Source organism: Lotus japonicus, chromosome 4 (genome assembly GCF_012489685.1).
Source record: "Lotus japonicus ecotype B-129 chromosome 4, LjGifu_v1.2".
Lineage (NCBI taxonomy): Eukaryota > Viridiplantae > Streptophyta > Magnoliopsida > Fabales > Fabaceae > Lotus > Lotus japonicus.
The window spans coordinates 62,744,892-62,760,920 of record NC_080044.1 but is presented as its reverse complement, the minus strand read 5'-3'; the positions used below and the strand labels follow the sequence as shown (position 1 = coordinate 62,760,920).

Here is a 16,029-nt window from a genome sequence, read left to right as displayed (position 1 = left end):
AACTCTATAGGATCAATTCCTCGTCCAATGGGTAGGGAGGCAACTAAAAAAAAGAGTAAAAAGAAAATTAGAGAAGATGCTGACGAGGTGGTGGACAAAGAGTGGGATTCTTATATCCATTTCAAGGAGAAAGAGCTTGAAAAATTGGAAAAGATAGCATCGGTGCAAGCAGAGACTAACGAATTGATGAAAGAGAAGACTAATGCGATGAAAGAGAAGACTAATGCTAAGAAAGTTAGTATGTATCTAAAGCTAACTTCGGAAGAGCATCTCAGTGACCGTAAGAAAGAGTTGTTAGAGCAGTTGTCCAAAGAGCTATTTGGAAATTAATTTCAAGCGAGTCTTTGTCTGTATTCGGTCAAACTTGTCAGTGGTGTGAAGTCTGTAGTGTTTGCTTTAATGTTTGCTTTAATAATTTTCAAGTGGTGACAGCTATGTAATGTTTGCTTTAATGTATGGGTAACTGTGTTTGAATATGTACCACTCAATTCGAATCTTGTCATTTTTCGACAACTTGTTTCAAATCCACCAGTGGTGTCAAGTCTGTACTGTTTTCTTTAATAATTTGCCCGTGGTGTTAGGTCAGTAGTGTTTGGCTTTTATGATTCTCGGGTAACTGTGTTTGAATATGTGCCACTCAATTCGAATCTTGTCCTTTTCCGATAATTAACTCTGGTTGATAACTTATTTCAAATCCGGCACTCAACCACCATTCAATGTACCTACTTATATGGACTCATAGATCCATTGATGTACCAATATCCCAAATCTCTTCCAATCTACTTCAAATTTCACAAAAAATGGATCCATCTGAGTGTCCTTTTGATCTTGCAGCATACATTCAAAGTAGTCAAATTGAAGAAGCTTATGTACTCAACCGATTTAGAGAGCGTCGAAGAAAAATTCGAGAAGATACTGCACCTCGTAGTAGAAAATATCTCGGTAGAGATCATACAGAGGCAAACAGAGGCTAATTGGCGACTACTTTGCCAATGAACCTACATATGACGATGCAATGTTTCGTCGTCGGTACCGGATGCAACAACATCTTTTCCTTCGAATCGTTGGTGACCTTTCAAGTAGTGATAACTACTTCACCCAACGCGTTGATGCAGCCAATAAACAAGGTATATCACCCTTAGCAAAATGTACCACAACAATGTGAATGTTAGCATATGGTGTGGCAGCAGATGCGGTCGATGAGTACATCAAAATTGGAGGTACTACAGCATTGGAGTGTTTACGTAGATTCTGTAAAGGAATCATACGATTGTATGAGCAACAATACCTGAGAGCACCAACCCAAGAAGACCTGCAAAGAATACTACATGCTAATGACATGCGGGGGTTCCCAGGCATGATCGGGAGTATTGACTGCATGCACTGGGAGTGGAAAAATTGTCCTAAAGCATGGGAAGGTCAATTTACTAGAGGGGATAAGGGAACCACAACAGTTATTCTTGAAGCAGTTGCAACTTATGACCTATGGATCTGGCATGCCTTTTTTGGATGTCCTGGAACGTTGAACGACATCAACGTTCTAGATCGGTAACCAGTGTTTGATGACGTGGAACAGGGAAAGACTCCAGCTGTGAATTTCTTTGTGAATGGTCGTCCCTATAATATGGCATACTATCTAGCCGATGGTATCTATCCTTCTTATCCAACTTTCGTCAAAACGATTAGACTTCCTCAAAGTGAACCCGATAAGTTATTTGCAAAAGTTCAGGAGGGATGTCGGAAGGACATCGAACGTGCATTTGGAGTTCTTCAAGCTCGTTTTAAAATCATCCGTGAACCAGCTCGCTTGTGGGACATAGATGACTTGAGTATCATTATGAGGTCATGCATCATATTACATAATATGATTGTTGAGGATGAACGAGATTCATATGCTCAACGTTGGACCGATTTTGAGCAATCTGGGGAAGGTGGATCTAGTACACAGCAACCATACTCGACCGAGGTTTTACCCGCTTTTGCAAATCATGTGCGTGCTAGATCCGAGTTGCGTGATTCAAATGTTCATCATGAACTGCAAGCAGATCTAGTGAAGCACATCTGGGCAAAGTTTGGAATGTCTCAGGATTGAAGATGATTTGTATCGTACTATTTACGTTATTTGTGTGTTGTGTGCTTAGTTTTCCCTTGTCTTGCATTTTAAGATATTGTGTGCTTAGTTTGTTATCTTGCATTTTATTTTAAGAAAATAAAATAAATTCTTGTATGCTTAGTTTGTTGTCTTGCATTTTAAGTTAAGAAAAAAAAATTATAGTTTATATTTTTTAAAAAAAAGTCTATATTAAAAAAAACAAATTGTTAAGTGTTTATTGTTTTAATTTAATTTAAATCGATAATTGAAATTTTATGTAATTATAAAAACAAAAATATAAAATTAAATAAAAATGTGAAATAAAAAAGTGGTGGGGTAGGGTGAGTGGTGAGTGGTGGGGTAGGGTGTTGAGAGTTAAACAAAACCATTGGAGTGGGTAATTGTTGAAAGTTTGTTGAATTGGAGAGAGAAGATGATGTGGAGTGTTGGAAAGAGAAAAAGTGGGGTAGAAAAGGGTTAAACAAAACATTTTTTGTTTAACCATTGTATATGATCTTATAAATTCTTTAACTCTTTCTTATATATTTAATGTTTGACTATTTCATTTACAATTGTTACTTCAACATTCAACAATTTTTTTAGCATATAAACTTCCGAGCTATCAAATGACCGTGTCACTGGGCTCTATCCGGGTTAAAAGCCCGTCTTCTCTTTGAAGAAAAAAAATCATTTTCCACTTTGGTGCCCACTGTCACTTCTAATTAATTGTACGACATTGAACTATTTGATTGATGTTGTTGAAATCCTCGTCATCTTGAATATTTTAATTAGATGTTGTGTACGTCAGGTCTCTGAAAGATGGTATATATATTTCTAGTCTTTTTATACTCCATTATTTAAGCACTCCCCAACTGAAGTCATCACTTTATAAATATATGTTGTCAAATGAGAATGAGAGCATGTTTGATCCTTATAAGCAGTTACATCGAAGAAACAAGCGCACGGGAAATTAAGGACATCAATTTCTACATGGAGAGGTCTTTTTATCTAGACAGAGGCGAGTGGCATCCAGCATATTGTTCTCTAAAGCAGCAGCTGCAACTTTATCTTGTGGAACAAGAAGGAGATGATGATGACCAATCTAGATATATCCCAGAGATTAAAAGGCAAAGACATGTAATTCGCCCTTTTGTGAAGAAAGGAAGCTGTTGCGAGGAGGAAAGAAAATGAAAAGTCAATATCGGCTGCTACTGAAAGATCACTGAAAGAGGGGATGATCACTTTAGAGTTTAGTCCCTTAAAAATATATGACATTGTTATTGATGTCACCTCACATCTATTAATGTCACTCTTAAGGTGGTGAAAATATGAAAATATCCTTAATGGAAAATAATTTCTACAAACCACCCACAACTCAACTTTCATTTCCATTTTCCGCCCTAAACCACTCATCACCCTAACTATTCTTCTTCTTCTCTCTCTATTTGTTGGTGCTGCCGTTTTCGAAATAGTTATCGTTAATTCAAGCAGAAAGACAAGGAAAGAAGAAACCTTAACCTTAGAAAGCGTCATCGCACAAACAAGGCCTAGAAAAACACGAAAACATTGCCTCCAACCTCGTCTCTAACAGGAGAGCACTAACCTCGTCGTCTCCAACAAGCTCATTCGTCTTCTTTGAAAGAGAAAGATTAGTTTAAGAGGAATGAGTTTTAGATTTTGGTGAAATGTAAGAGATTTTGACTGAGAGTAAGTTATTTTAACCGATTTTGACTAAGTTAGGGCTTTTGGTTTAATTTCATTAAGTGTTTTAAATTTAATCAGATTTGTAAATCATTTAAATTATTTTAAGGGAAAATAAAATAAGATAAAATACACGTAAGCTCATTAAATGACATAGCAACGTCACGTATATACGATGACCAGAGTCACTCTCAAGTGATGACCAAACTCGATCATTACCCTAACCAGAGAGACCACTTTCGGAAGTGACTCCAACGAGAGACTAAAACTAGCCCTTAGTTATAGTTCAGGATTGTTCCCAAAAGAAAACAACAACATGATACTAATTCACACTTATTATACAGCTAGAAAAGATGGGTGCAACACTTAATAGTGGTAACACTCATTTTTGTAGCAATTTTTACCACCGTAAAATGAAAATAATAACATATTTTTTACTTCGTGATGTAAAAAATTAACGCAAAAGTGAGTATTCATTACTATGTAGTGGTTCATGTATCGAGGTTGCTATCCAGCTTATAAATGAAAGACCAACTAGAAATCCAAATTAAAACCAATTTTTTGTCTATATTCTTTTTATTTCTACAAAGAGAAATTAATGATCTGTTTGTTTGCAGTTTTCAAAACAGTTTTTAGTTTTTTAAAACTGAAAACCTGTTTGATATAAGCTATTTTCAAAAACTGTTTTAGAAAACAGTTATCATCTTCAGTTTTTAAAACTAAAAAACCAAAACAGCTAAAAGATATTTTTAGTTTCAGTTTTTAATTTTCAGATATCAGTTTTATAAATGTTGGAAAACATGTCATTTAAACTGTTTTCTTATTCTAAAAATTAAACTGTTTTTAATTTTCTTATTCTGAAAGCTATTAACTGCAATCAAACAAACCCTAAGTAACGCAAATGATTTCCCGCACTCTTTTTTTAGAGAGTCTTATTGTTTTCATTATAGATCCATGGACGTACACTTTCTATCTCATTTTCATTCATGTCCTCTAAATGCTTACAAGTTCTCCTTTGGAAACACTCATTTACCGCTTAATGAGTATTGATTTTAACCATTAAATGAACTGGGCCCTACCAATTAACATTTGATTTGGGAAAGTTACCTGCGTGAAAAGAAATTTACTTTTGAGCCATCTAATCAAATCATAGCAGGAAAAAGATAATCTAAAATAAGGGTTGTCTAAATGACTCATGATAAAGTTTGAGTTAAATAACCCATCATCCAATCACATTGGAGATAAGTGAGTTGGAATTTCTATATTTTATTTATTAATTTATTTCCAACTCATTTATCTCCAATGTGATTGGATGATGGGTTACTTAACCCAAACTTTATCATGGCTGATTTAGAAAACCCCTAAAATAATAATAATACAAACAAGATCTTGCTCATGAACATTAGTTAATTTAACTTTAGGTAACGAACAAGAAGGGCATGCTTTTCTGTCAAAAGGTATGCTTCAATAATAATCAACAAGCTCAGAAAAAAAAATGCCGGAACCAAACAATTCTATTAGTATATATCTTGTTACTGCACAGAGCATAAACAACAGCCAAGTTCTGATGATGTTAAGGAAGAAAAGCCAAGGGAATACTCCAATGAGAAAATCTGCTAGGGCGTCCTCTTGATTGTATGCAAAAGTTTGCAGAACAGAATAACTTATATATGCAATGCCCTAATCATGTGTGGCCCACATATGTTACATGCCTGGTTGGAATTCATCAACTTCAGATATTTTCAACATCAAGAGAAAATGCATTTTGGGCTTATTCCCAATTTATCAGAATCTACAATGAATTCCTGAAAAGTTAGGACAAAACTGAATTCTTTGTCAATGGAAACAGAATTTTTTTTTAGAGGATATATAACAAAGAACTCCCTGTCAATGTCTTTGTTTAAGTTAACTTTATCACAAAGATAGCAAAAACAAATTCTTCCCTGGAGATACATACTAAGTAAACTTCATATTTACATGTTACACATCATTAATTTCAAAAGACAGCAGACAGAGTCAGGTGTTTTATATATATAAAATAAAATGCTTTGTAGACACATTCGCATAATGCAAACACTTAACTGATAAAAAAAGAGATACACAAAATTAATTAATGTAATAAAAAAGAAATTGCAGGAAAAGTAAAGTAGCTGTTTGAATGACTGTACTCTTTGTATGTTCAGGTACCATTATTAAATCTATACCAGGTTCATCCCCCAAACCCACGAATCCATGACTTCCATGATAATAATAATAAAAGTAATGGTATGTTAAGATAAGTGAGTTAAGAGCTTGCAATTTCAACCACAAACATTTTTTTGTTTTATTCCTTGTTTCTATTTTTTAGAGACAAATTTTTTTTTCCATAGAGATAAAAGCTAGCAAAGAACTTGGGGGAGTGTATCCAGTAATATTCACCATGACTTTGTAGATAGAATTTTATCGTGTGCTCTCCTCTGACAATCAAGCATGATTACACTTCAATTTCATCCGCACTTAGAGATAAAATTTTATTGTGCTCTCCTTGCACTTACAAACTTAAGAGAGAGAAATGAAAGATATAATCATTGATATATGATAAAAAAATTTAAAAGAAAAATATGAGTGAAATTTATACGAAAGAGAAAGTGAATGTGACCGCAGGGAATCCCTCTAATAAGATGTGTATGTCCTACGTATCTACATATTCACCCCACTAGTTCTTTGTTGTCATAGTTATCTTGAGGTTTTTTTTTTTGAAAGTTAATATCTTGAGGTTGAAAGCAACCCCAGAACAACCCTTTTAATTTCTTTGCCAAATACATACATTGACATCGTGTGCCACAGCCTAAAGTGGTAGCGATTGAGACCGCTACTATTACTGCCACAGCTATAGAAAGAAAGAAAGACAGGTTGGAGAAGATAAGTGGAGAGGACGGCATTTATAAATGGAAAGACAGACAGAGAAATGAGAAACACACAAATTTAGTGTACTTGTACTACTTCTATAGATAGAGTGCCTTCAAGTGTTGGATGGACTATTCCCATTTTGAAAAAAAAAACATTTGTTGTTGAGAGTGAGATCATGGTGTGTGTTTTGTAACTATGGCAAATTGCAATTGGTCATTAGGGCTTGGAAGAGGTCATGCTCTCTTTATATGATGCCAGTGGCAAGTACAAGCATAAGTGCATAGCAAACTCTATCTTCCTCTAGCTCTTGCTTTCTTAGACAGGGAGAGTGAGAGAGAGAAAGAGAAAAAAAGAGAGTGAAAGAGGCTCTACCTAGCTATATATGTGTACATGTTCAAAGTATGCAAAATAGAGATAAGCACGCATGGGAAAGGAGAACCAATTACAACAACAACATTCTCGATCTCTACTTGCTAGATAGACTTTGATGTGGATAGATCAGATAGATAGATACTTGGACATGATCTATACCATAAGGAAAGAGAGTAAGTGAGTGATTGGTGCATCTCTCTTTTTAGTGAAAGTGACGTTCTGAGCACCCCCAGTCAAAGGGAGCTAGCATTGGCTACCATTGCAAGCCGGTTGGAATGGTAAATTATTGTACGAAAACTCCACCAATTTTAGCTCCTTTTATGGTTTGGGACAGACATGCAGACACGTGGAGGTTTTAAAGCAGTCAATAGAACGGAGGAAAATGTTGTACCGATCCATCATATACTTTTAGAGTGAGAAAGATAAAGAAGAAGAAGAAGTAATGAATGTGATGGAATAGAGAGGTAGAGAGAGAATTTAATTAAGTGTCTCTTGAGTATCTACATTGTTTATATGTCTAAGTATCATTATTATTTATTATTAAATGAAAATATACATTATAAATAGCATTTTAGTTTGGGCCATATATAATTCTTGATGAAATATAAGTCCCACATGGTGGAGATGAAGAGCAACACAATAGTTTATAAGTATGGATCTTTGAACTTGAATGGTTTTAAGGTTTTTGGATTCGATCCACACATTCTCCTCCAAGCTCACTCTTCTGAACCAATTGTATCCTTTTAGACCCACGCATCTTCAAACCAAATAAGTAGTATTAGAGTCGACTTATCCAATGGCGCACGATCCAAAAAAAAAGAGCCTAGGAAAAATGGGATCATAAGAAAAAAAAAACTATCATGGGCAATTAAGACTCAGGTTCACACAGAATCCCTTATAGCTTAGTGGAAAAAGAGCTAGGAAGACACTAGCAAGTCCCGAGTTCGAAACCCGTCGGTAGAAAAACCACCAATCCCCCTCCCTCTGACAAAAAAAAAGTCTCACATGGGGGAGATGGAGAGCAACACAATAGTTTATGAGTGTGAATCTTTGAAGTTCAATTGCCTTAAGATATTTGGATTGGACCAAACCACACATTCTCCTCTAAGCTCACTCTCCTAGACTAATTGCATTATTTTGGGCCCACACACCTTCAAATTCCAACAATTCTATTGAGTAAAAAAATTATCTAGCTTATGTAGTGATTTTGTTTTCTATTCACGATACTCAAATCGGATACCATGCTTATTAGGAGCGTATCCAGGATTTTCTTGTTGGCAGGGCGAAATATGAGACTAAAAAAATCTTCATTGTATATTATATAAACTTTAAATAATAAAATTATTTAAAGACAATTCTTCGTTATTTCATAATACTAAATTTATCTATTATTATATCAATAGAGATTTTTTCAGCAATTTCTCTCTCAATATATACAACTAATAAATTTCTGAGAAGATAATCTTCAATTTTGTTGCGAAGCCGAGTCTTAACAACTCTCATTGCAGAAAAATATTGCTCTATAGATGCTATTGAAACAGGGAGTGTCAAAACAAGAAGTATCAATCTATTAACAAGTGGAATATTGTTGTTTTTCCAGTTTCAACTAACTTCTGGAAAAACTTGGATAAACTGAATTTTTTTCCTAAATTAGGATCACGGAAAACATCTGAATGATAATGTCGGAAAAATACCTATAGTCGGTGAACATTTCAAAATTCTTGGGGGGTGATGGCCCCTGCCAGCCCCTCCCTAGAGACGCTCATGATGCTTATAAACATAAAGTATGTACCATTTGAACCAACATCTAATTTTTTTTTTCAATACATGTGCCCTCCAAACAATCTTATTCGAATTGAGAACATCAACATCGGGCACGATTAACTCAATGGGCAAGTTTTTTCATTCATAAAACAAACTTGAGTTCAAATTATTACTTAATAAGAACCAAGCATCTACCAGGTAAAGAGGACAAAGGGAATAATAAGAGAAAAGAAATAATTTGAGTTATGTGAATCTTTCCAAAAAAAAAAGTCACGGTAGGCATGTGACAACCCACTCGTATGCAGCAGGCTGTGTGGGACAAGGGTGGCTGAATAAGAATGCAGTTTCATCAGGCTCAAACTCAGTCCATACAGGTCAATGTTAAGCATATATGGTAGACTAGCAACTTAAAGGTGAAGTGTAGATAATGTGTGGTGTGGGGAATGTGAATTGAGGGGCGTGCAGAGTGTGAGTGTGGAAGTTGGTTTTAGTTTTCTGTCAACTCTCGCATCTGTACCCTGCCTCCACCACGTGAAGTCGCACAAACTAAAACTTTTTCTACTAGCTAGCCTTATTTTCGTACACTTTCTTCTCTTTTTCCACCTCATTTTCCTCCTTCTTTTCTGTCATACCAACCATCACATTTTTCATCTCTCTTCACCATTCTTATTCCGTGAGTGTATCTATTCCAACTAGGATGTACACCATAGATATTTATGTGTATGTTTTGGTTATCTTCTAAAATTGATTCAAAAGTCATAATTAATTATACGGAGAATATTTTGTGAGTAGCTTTAATTTGAAGTAACAGATTTATTTTGAGGAAAAAGAAGCTGACATGAAATAATGCGATATATCATTTCCTATCCCCACTCACATTTTATGGTTATAAAGAGATTCACAACTTTTTGTTCAAAAGAAACCTTGAAGAAAAAGGATGCCCCATGTCTCCAATAATAAATAACATTGCTCTTGTTGGGGTCATTAGTTCTCACATTATCCCTCTCTCTCACTCATTGTGCCTAATAAGTATTATTATTGTGGTCATGTGCTGTCATTCTCACACTGCAGGTACTACAACTACAATACCATTTCTCTCATCACACACAACACGCACCAACACAAGCAAACACACACAAATACGGTACATATAATATCATCTATCACCCCCTTAGGTAAAAAAAAAAACAGTCGGGAGACTTGGTTGTTTTTCTCAAATTGTTATTTGTGTGTCTCTCTTCCTTTGCTTGCAGGGGAACAGGAAAACAAAAATGAACTGAAAAGGATGGAACAACTGCTATAGCTCTTGCTCATGAACATGTCATTCTCAGGCTTTTGAAGTGATCCCAACCAAACACACACACACAGCACCATCATCACAAGGCTAGTATGTTTTCCTCAAATAGTTCCCTCAATGGAAATGACCTAATCTCCTCATCCTCCTACCCTAACAACAACCAAGCATTTATTTTCTCTAGGCATTTTTCCTTTGAAAGCAACCTCACTTCAAAAGATGAAACCAATTGTCCTTTGTCCTTACTTCAATTCCCCTATTCTCCCTTTGAAGACCATGAAAATATCTTCCCTGAACAACACCATGATTTCTCACTCCAACAACATCAATCTCTACCTGAGCCTGTTGTGAACAACAATATGGATGCTTCAATCAACAACAACAAGAATAATAGTATTCCTGGAACCTGCTCCGTTGTAGGAAAAGGCACTGCAACGGAGCAGGTTGCGGTGAGAAGAAGATCTAGCAAGAGGGATCGGCACAGCAAGATCAACACGGCTCGAGGACTCAGGGATCGGAGAATGAGACTTTCACTTGAAGTTGCCAAGAGGTTCTTTGGCCTTCAAGACATGCTGGGCTTTGATAAAGCAAGCAAAACTGTGGACTGGTTGCTGAACCAAGCAAAAGTTGAAATTAAGCACCTTGCAAGGGAGAAGAATCTCCACCACCCAAGTTGTAGTGGCGCCAAGAGCAGTTCTTCAACTTCTGAGGGTGAAGGGGTGTCTGGCTTGGATGAGGTTGTGATTAGTGAAAATCAAGAGCAAGAGAAGGAGCAACAACCAATAGTGAAGAGGAGAGCTAACAAGGTTTGTAGAAAGAGTGCATTCAATGCTATTGGGAGGGAAAAGGCAAGGGAAAGGGCAAGAGAAAGAACAAGAGAAAAGCTGAGGACTAAGAAGCTAGCTGATGATAAAGAATCAAAGCAATGCAAGGAGGTAACAAACCATAACCTGAACTTGTGGAATCCCTTTGAAACTGTGGAAGAATCTGCAGGCACCCACCAGAGCCAAAGTGTGAATAATCATCCCTCCTTGGATCTTCTGGCTGAGGCTGAAAAAGAACCAAGTTCTCAAGCAAAGGAGAATTCAGGAACTGTTGTAGATGATGATATGTCTCATGAAGATTCCTTCTTGATTATGAGCAAATGGAGTCCAACCATGATGTTCAATTCTTTGAGTAATTCAGAAATCCTTCAAGAAGTAAGTTCAAATTGGTGATAGTTATTTTTATATATATAGCTTATTTGAATCAATTTATATTTTCTCAAAATTCAATATGGCACCCGGCCAGAAGCTACTTACATAAACGCATGTTTGGATTAGTTTCTCTTTCACCACAATTAATTTTAAAACTTAGAAGCTAGCTAATCACAAAAGTTTCTCCCCATAATTGATTATGGCTTCAAAATCAACTATAGAAAAGTATCCAAACAAGCACTAATTAAGTTTCTCTCCATAATTGACTTTGGTATGAGAAAGAATTTTCAGACATGCTTAAAGTTAACAATAGATACAACACCCACCATGTATCTTGGTCTGTACGAAATAGTGCATAGGATCAAAATGCATCTGTAATATTTTTCTGATCCTTCATCTGTTGATTTGTTTTGCAGCACCAATTTGCAGAATTTCAGCCCTTGGGTAAGCAATGGGAAGCCTACAACAATCGTATCTAATATGTGTTCGTACTTGCACCCACCATTCTCTTGTGGCAGCAGAATAAAATGCATCTTGCTGTTGTAATTTCTTTACTTTCCTTTTGGCATGTAATGTTGTAAGGTATCTTCCATCTATTAGCATATATATATGAGAAACAATTCATTGTTCCATTAATGGTTGTTACTTCTATGTCATCTCTATAAAGTGCTGCCTTCTTGTTTCTGCTCTGAGCCTTTCTTATTTACTACATGGTACAAATTCATTTGTCTTACAATTAATGTCATATGGATTTTTTTCTATTAAGAAACATAACCAATTGAATCTCTTTTCCAACTTCGGTTGGATATGCATTAATTGTGTACCAGCTTTAACATTTTAGTTTTTTGCATTGAGAGGTTTTCAATTTATGCTGCTATTGCTGTCATACATATCCATGTACATAGTAGTATATGCTGCCTGACATATTTCCATGTTGTGGTTTTTTTTTTCAAAGTGCAATGATCCCTTGGGAAAGGGTTAGGGTTAGTTCTAAGATGTGTGTTTCTAATTGTTTGTGGGTAACTTCCTAATGTATTATTGTGCATGCGTGAGTTCAGTTTATCTTTAGAGATGTGACTGAATAGACACTTGGGTGATCCACTATGGATATCCACTTCCAGGACAAGTAAAGTTATGCCACAGAATTAAGGACAAGTTAAATTATGCCACAGAGTTAAAGAAGATGAAAGCGAAATTAGAACATACCAAAGAATGTTAATTGAGACTAAAATTTAAAGTATGTATCTAAACTAAGCTATCAGGTTTAGACAATGACATGGATAGAAAAATCTCAAGGCTGGGAGTAGTCAAACAATTCTAATATATATTTTGGGAAAACTTATTTGCACATAACATTCAGTAATATATTCCACAGATGAGGAAAAATATGAATATAAGAGACAAGAAGTGAAAAATATGATGGATAATGTGTTAAGAAAAAAATGTTAAGAAATGAGATCAAAAGAATGTAAGGGTGAGTATAAAAACAAATTGTAATTAAAGGTTTAGTCACCAAATAAAGTAATCAACACCAATGATAAAGTTGTTCTAAAAATTACTTAAACATGTGTAATAGGGATTAAGATCTTCTGTCCATATTTGGCGTCTCATTCTTATCGGTGATTCAAGTATGATGTGTGGTAACCTCTTGTACATGGATTGAAGTACTCCTAGTACTTCTCTTAATACAAATTTTGCTTACCTAAAAAAAAAGTATGATGCATGGTAGGATTAGAATGGATGAGATGAAGTTAATATATAAGATCGACTTGTGACCCATACCCAATATCTTGTAACATGCCCAATCTGATGATGGTCTAGCTCACGGTAGTAACACGAGTATTTCTCATTCCTATTTGTAATTCAAGTGTGATGTCTGGAGTCTTACCCTGATTAAGAATGGATGAGATGAAGACAATATAAGAGTAATGACCCATAAATCCAATATCTTGTAACATCTCGTTCTGATGATGGAAGACCCTTGAATCTTATGGTTAGCCTATAACGCTATCTACCCTGAAGACTTACTTAAGGGATGTAACATAAGTCTCAAGAGAACTAACAATCGATGGTCTAACGTACTGTAACAACATGAGTTTTTTCAGCACGCTTTGTCATCACTCACACGCTTCTTGAGAAAACTTCTCAAGAGGTCACCCATCCTCCAAGGCAAGAACACTTAGCCTTGGAGTTTTTATGGGCTCTCGAAAAGAAGACCATGCACGAGTATTACTAATCAAATCTAAAAAGCTTTTCTGAGTTGTATAGTCTCATACCAATACAGTCTCAAAACACCTCTTGTTCAGGTGCGAAATCAGTTCAATCATGTGTCCATTCGCCTAGAAGCATTGCCAGGAGTTGTTCCTTGTTTGTGTCTTCTCATTGCGCCGACGATCACTCACAATATGAGGGGGGGGGGGTAAAGAGAAGTGGTGGAAGAAGTGAGTGGTATCTAAGCTTTTGTGGGCAGATGCAGAGGCGCGATGGAGCTAGTGTAGCCTTTAGCAGAGCTTGCAAGAGCCTTCGACTAGCGGAGTTGACGGCAAAGGCTGGTGACAAAGGGTTGAAAGAGGTGTGCCGGCAGTGAAAGAGGGTTGACGGAGGTGCGACAGAGATGGTGGCGGATGACAGAGGTAGTAATGAGAACAGGGAAAAAGTTCACACATATGAGAGACAAAACCTACGCTATGGAGGGAGGGGAAATCCACTTATTTGGATAATAAAAACATTTTCCGCAGCTCTTGCCTGAGACGGAAAGCTGGCAAAGTCTTAGTGCCTCGATGTCTGCTAACCTAGTGGCAGAGAACTCACCTATTGTGAGAATGACCACTAACATGAAGAAGAGAAAACCCTCCCTAGTGGACAAGGGAACACCCCCTACTTAATTTATAGTAAAGTATTAAGTAGGCCACAAATCTATTTTAATAAACTTAAATCATAAAATAATTATATAAGTCTTCTGGTTTAAATATGTAAGTAAGTATATAAATCAAAGATATTAGAATAAAATTTTAACAATTTTTTTTGGTAAGCCAATAATATGGATAAAAAGGAAAGTACTGTGGGTACTTCAACCAATAAATAAAATTTTAACAATGGCAGAGCCTCCAAAGGGAATCTAGGTGAGAGTGAGATTGGAGGGGTGCTAAGAAATGAAGACGGAAAGGTGTTGATCGAATTACTTTGCACATGTTTTGGCAAAATGGGTTTTTTTCTTGACAAATTGATATAGGCTCTAATCTAATAGATAAGCCTTCGTTTCCTGGTGTAAGTGAGACTTGTCTTCAGCTTAATTTGAGGAACGTATTACTTGAAAGTGATTATAGTCTTCTTGTTGGTTAGATGTGTAGTAGGGGGAATAAGCCTTGAAAAATTATTAGGAGATTTGAGTTTGATAGATATTTTGTTGGGTGAGGTGAATTGTATTAGTGTTTCTCATATTTATAGATAAGCTAATTCTGTTACGGATTATTTAGCCAAACATGATATTGTAATAGGATGGAGCCTTTATAGTTTATCGGCCATTAAGGGGTTGTTTGTTTTGGCCTACTTATTGTCTCTTTATCTATACTGAATAAAATTATTGTGTTGTTTCCAAATATTCTAACATAACATACAAAACCTATTTATATTAATTATATTTATTTGAATAAGTTAATATGTTAGGTTTGTAATTTTTTTAATGACATTTGAACCCCTACTTCTTAATTAGTCAATGGAGAAAAGTCCTAATTGACTTTGCTTTTATAAATATATAGATCGGTACATTTGATGCGTACTATTTTCCCATGTATCATCAATTTATTCATCTTGCAATTGTTCGATTTTTTTTTTTAAAATAGTTATTCAATCAAGGGATATTCTTATTTCTTCAATTAATATTCAGAATACCTTTAATAAATAACAACTAACAAAATGAAAAATTTAAAAATCATTATTAAATTTTCAAAATTAAATCATATATAGTTTTGGGCTATTCTCAATATTCCATTTCATGCGGTCAAAAGTCAAATAGTCAACAAAGAAATCAGGTATAGCTTGGCAGTCCTTTATGTATATAGGCAGCAACCAACCACAGATATTATGGTTTATTACTGTTTTGGTTCAGAATATCAGCTTCACTGTCAATCCAATCTGTTTTTCTTTCTTTCTACCAAAGAGAGAAGGAATCTAAAAAGTTTCAATTATTACGATCGACCAATTTAATTTTGGGTCTGAGTAATTTTATTTTTTTCAATGAAAAAGATAAATCGCACACTCCAAGAATTAATCTCTAGATCTTTCTCACCCAACTCATATATTCATTAACTCTTACCACTTTATACGCTATTATTAAATGACTCACATTTTTTTGAATAAACTAAAGAATTGTATGAAAAAGGGGCAAAAGGTGCCCAACCCTCTTTAGCTTCAGATTTCCTCAACACTTTTATTTTCATTTTTACAAGACAAATGAATTAATAGGAAGCATAATAGGTTCTAGAGCTCATTACATAGATGAAGTTTTAGTTAACACTTGTTGGTGGAATGATTTCCTTGAGTCTCTCAATTCAGCTCTATTAGCTAGCGAAAATATTTGGGATTTCAATTAATTGAATTAGTATTTGCCATAAAAAAATCGTAGGATAAGATTCCATTTAAGAAGAACACAAGGATAAGATTTCTATTTTAATTTTGATTAAAAGGTAAGTGCATGGTGGATAACGTTTTCCATTTAATAA

The 16,029-nt window shown here is 35.3% G+C and overlaps 2 protein-coding genes across 2 annotated transcripts; both read left to right on the top strand.

Annotated features, from left to right (window-relative positions):
• Positions 1-1,558: 1,558 nt before the first annotated feature.
• LOC130714619 (uncharacterized) lies at positions 1,559-2,241 on the top strand. Its single transcript, XM_057564530.1, has one exon. It carries the CDS (start codon positions 1,625-1,627, stop codon positions 2,090-2,092), a length of 468 nt encoding a protein of 155 aa, XP_057420513.1. The 5' UTR covers positions 1,559-1,624; the 3' UTR covers positions 2,093-2,241.
• Positions 2,242-9,895: 7,654 nt separating this feature from the next.
• On the top strand, positions 9,896-11,974 carry LOC130713988 (transcription factor TEOSINTE BRANCHED 1-like). Its single transcript, XM_057563842.1, has 2 exons — positions 9,896-11,311; positions 11,725-11,974. Exons 1-2 carry the CDS (start codon positions 10,208-10,210, stop codon positions 11,785-11,787), a joined length of 1,167 nt encoding a protein of 388 aa, XP_057419825.1. The 5' UTR covers positions 9,896-10,207; the 3' UTR covers positions 11,788-11,974.
• The last annotated feature ends 4,055 nt before the right edge of the window (positions 11,975-16,029 follow it).

What these genes read in the sequence shown, in the direction of transcription:
- LOC130714619 (XM_057564530.1), top strand. Translation starts at nt 1,625, where the DNA reads ATGGCATACTATCTAGCCGATGGTATCTATCCTTCTTATCCAACTTTC.
- LOC130713988 (XM_057563842.1), top strand. Translation starts at nt 10,208, where the DNA reads ATGTTTTCCTCAAATAGTTCCCTCAATGGAAATGACCTAATCTCCTCA. An exon ending in ATTCAGAAATCCTTCAAGAA is followed by an intron (nt 11,312 to 11,724) that starts GTAAGTTCAAAT and finishes TTTGTTTTGCAG; the next exon opens with CACCAATTTGCAGAATTTCA.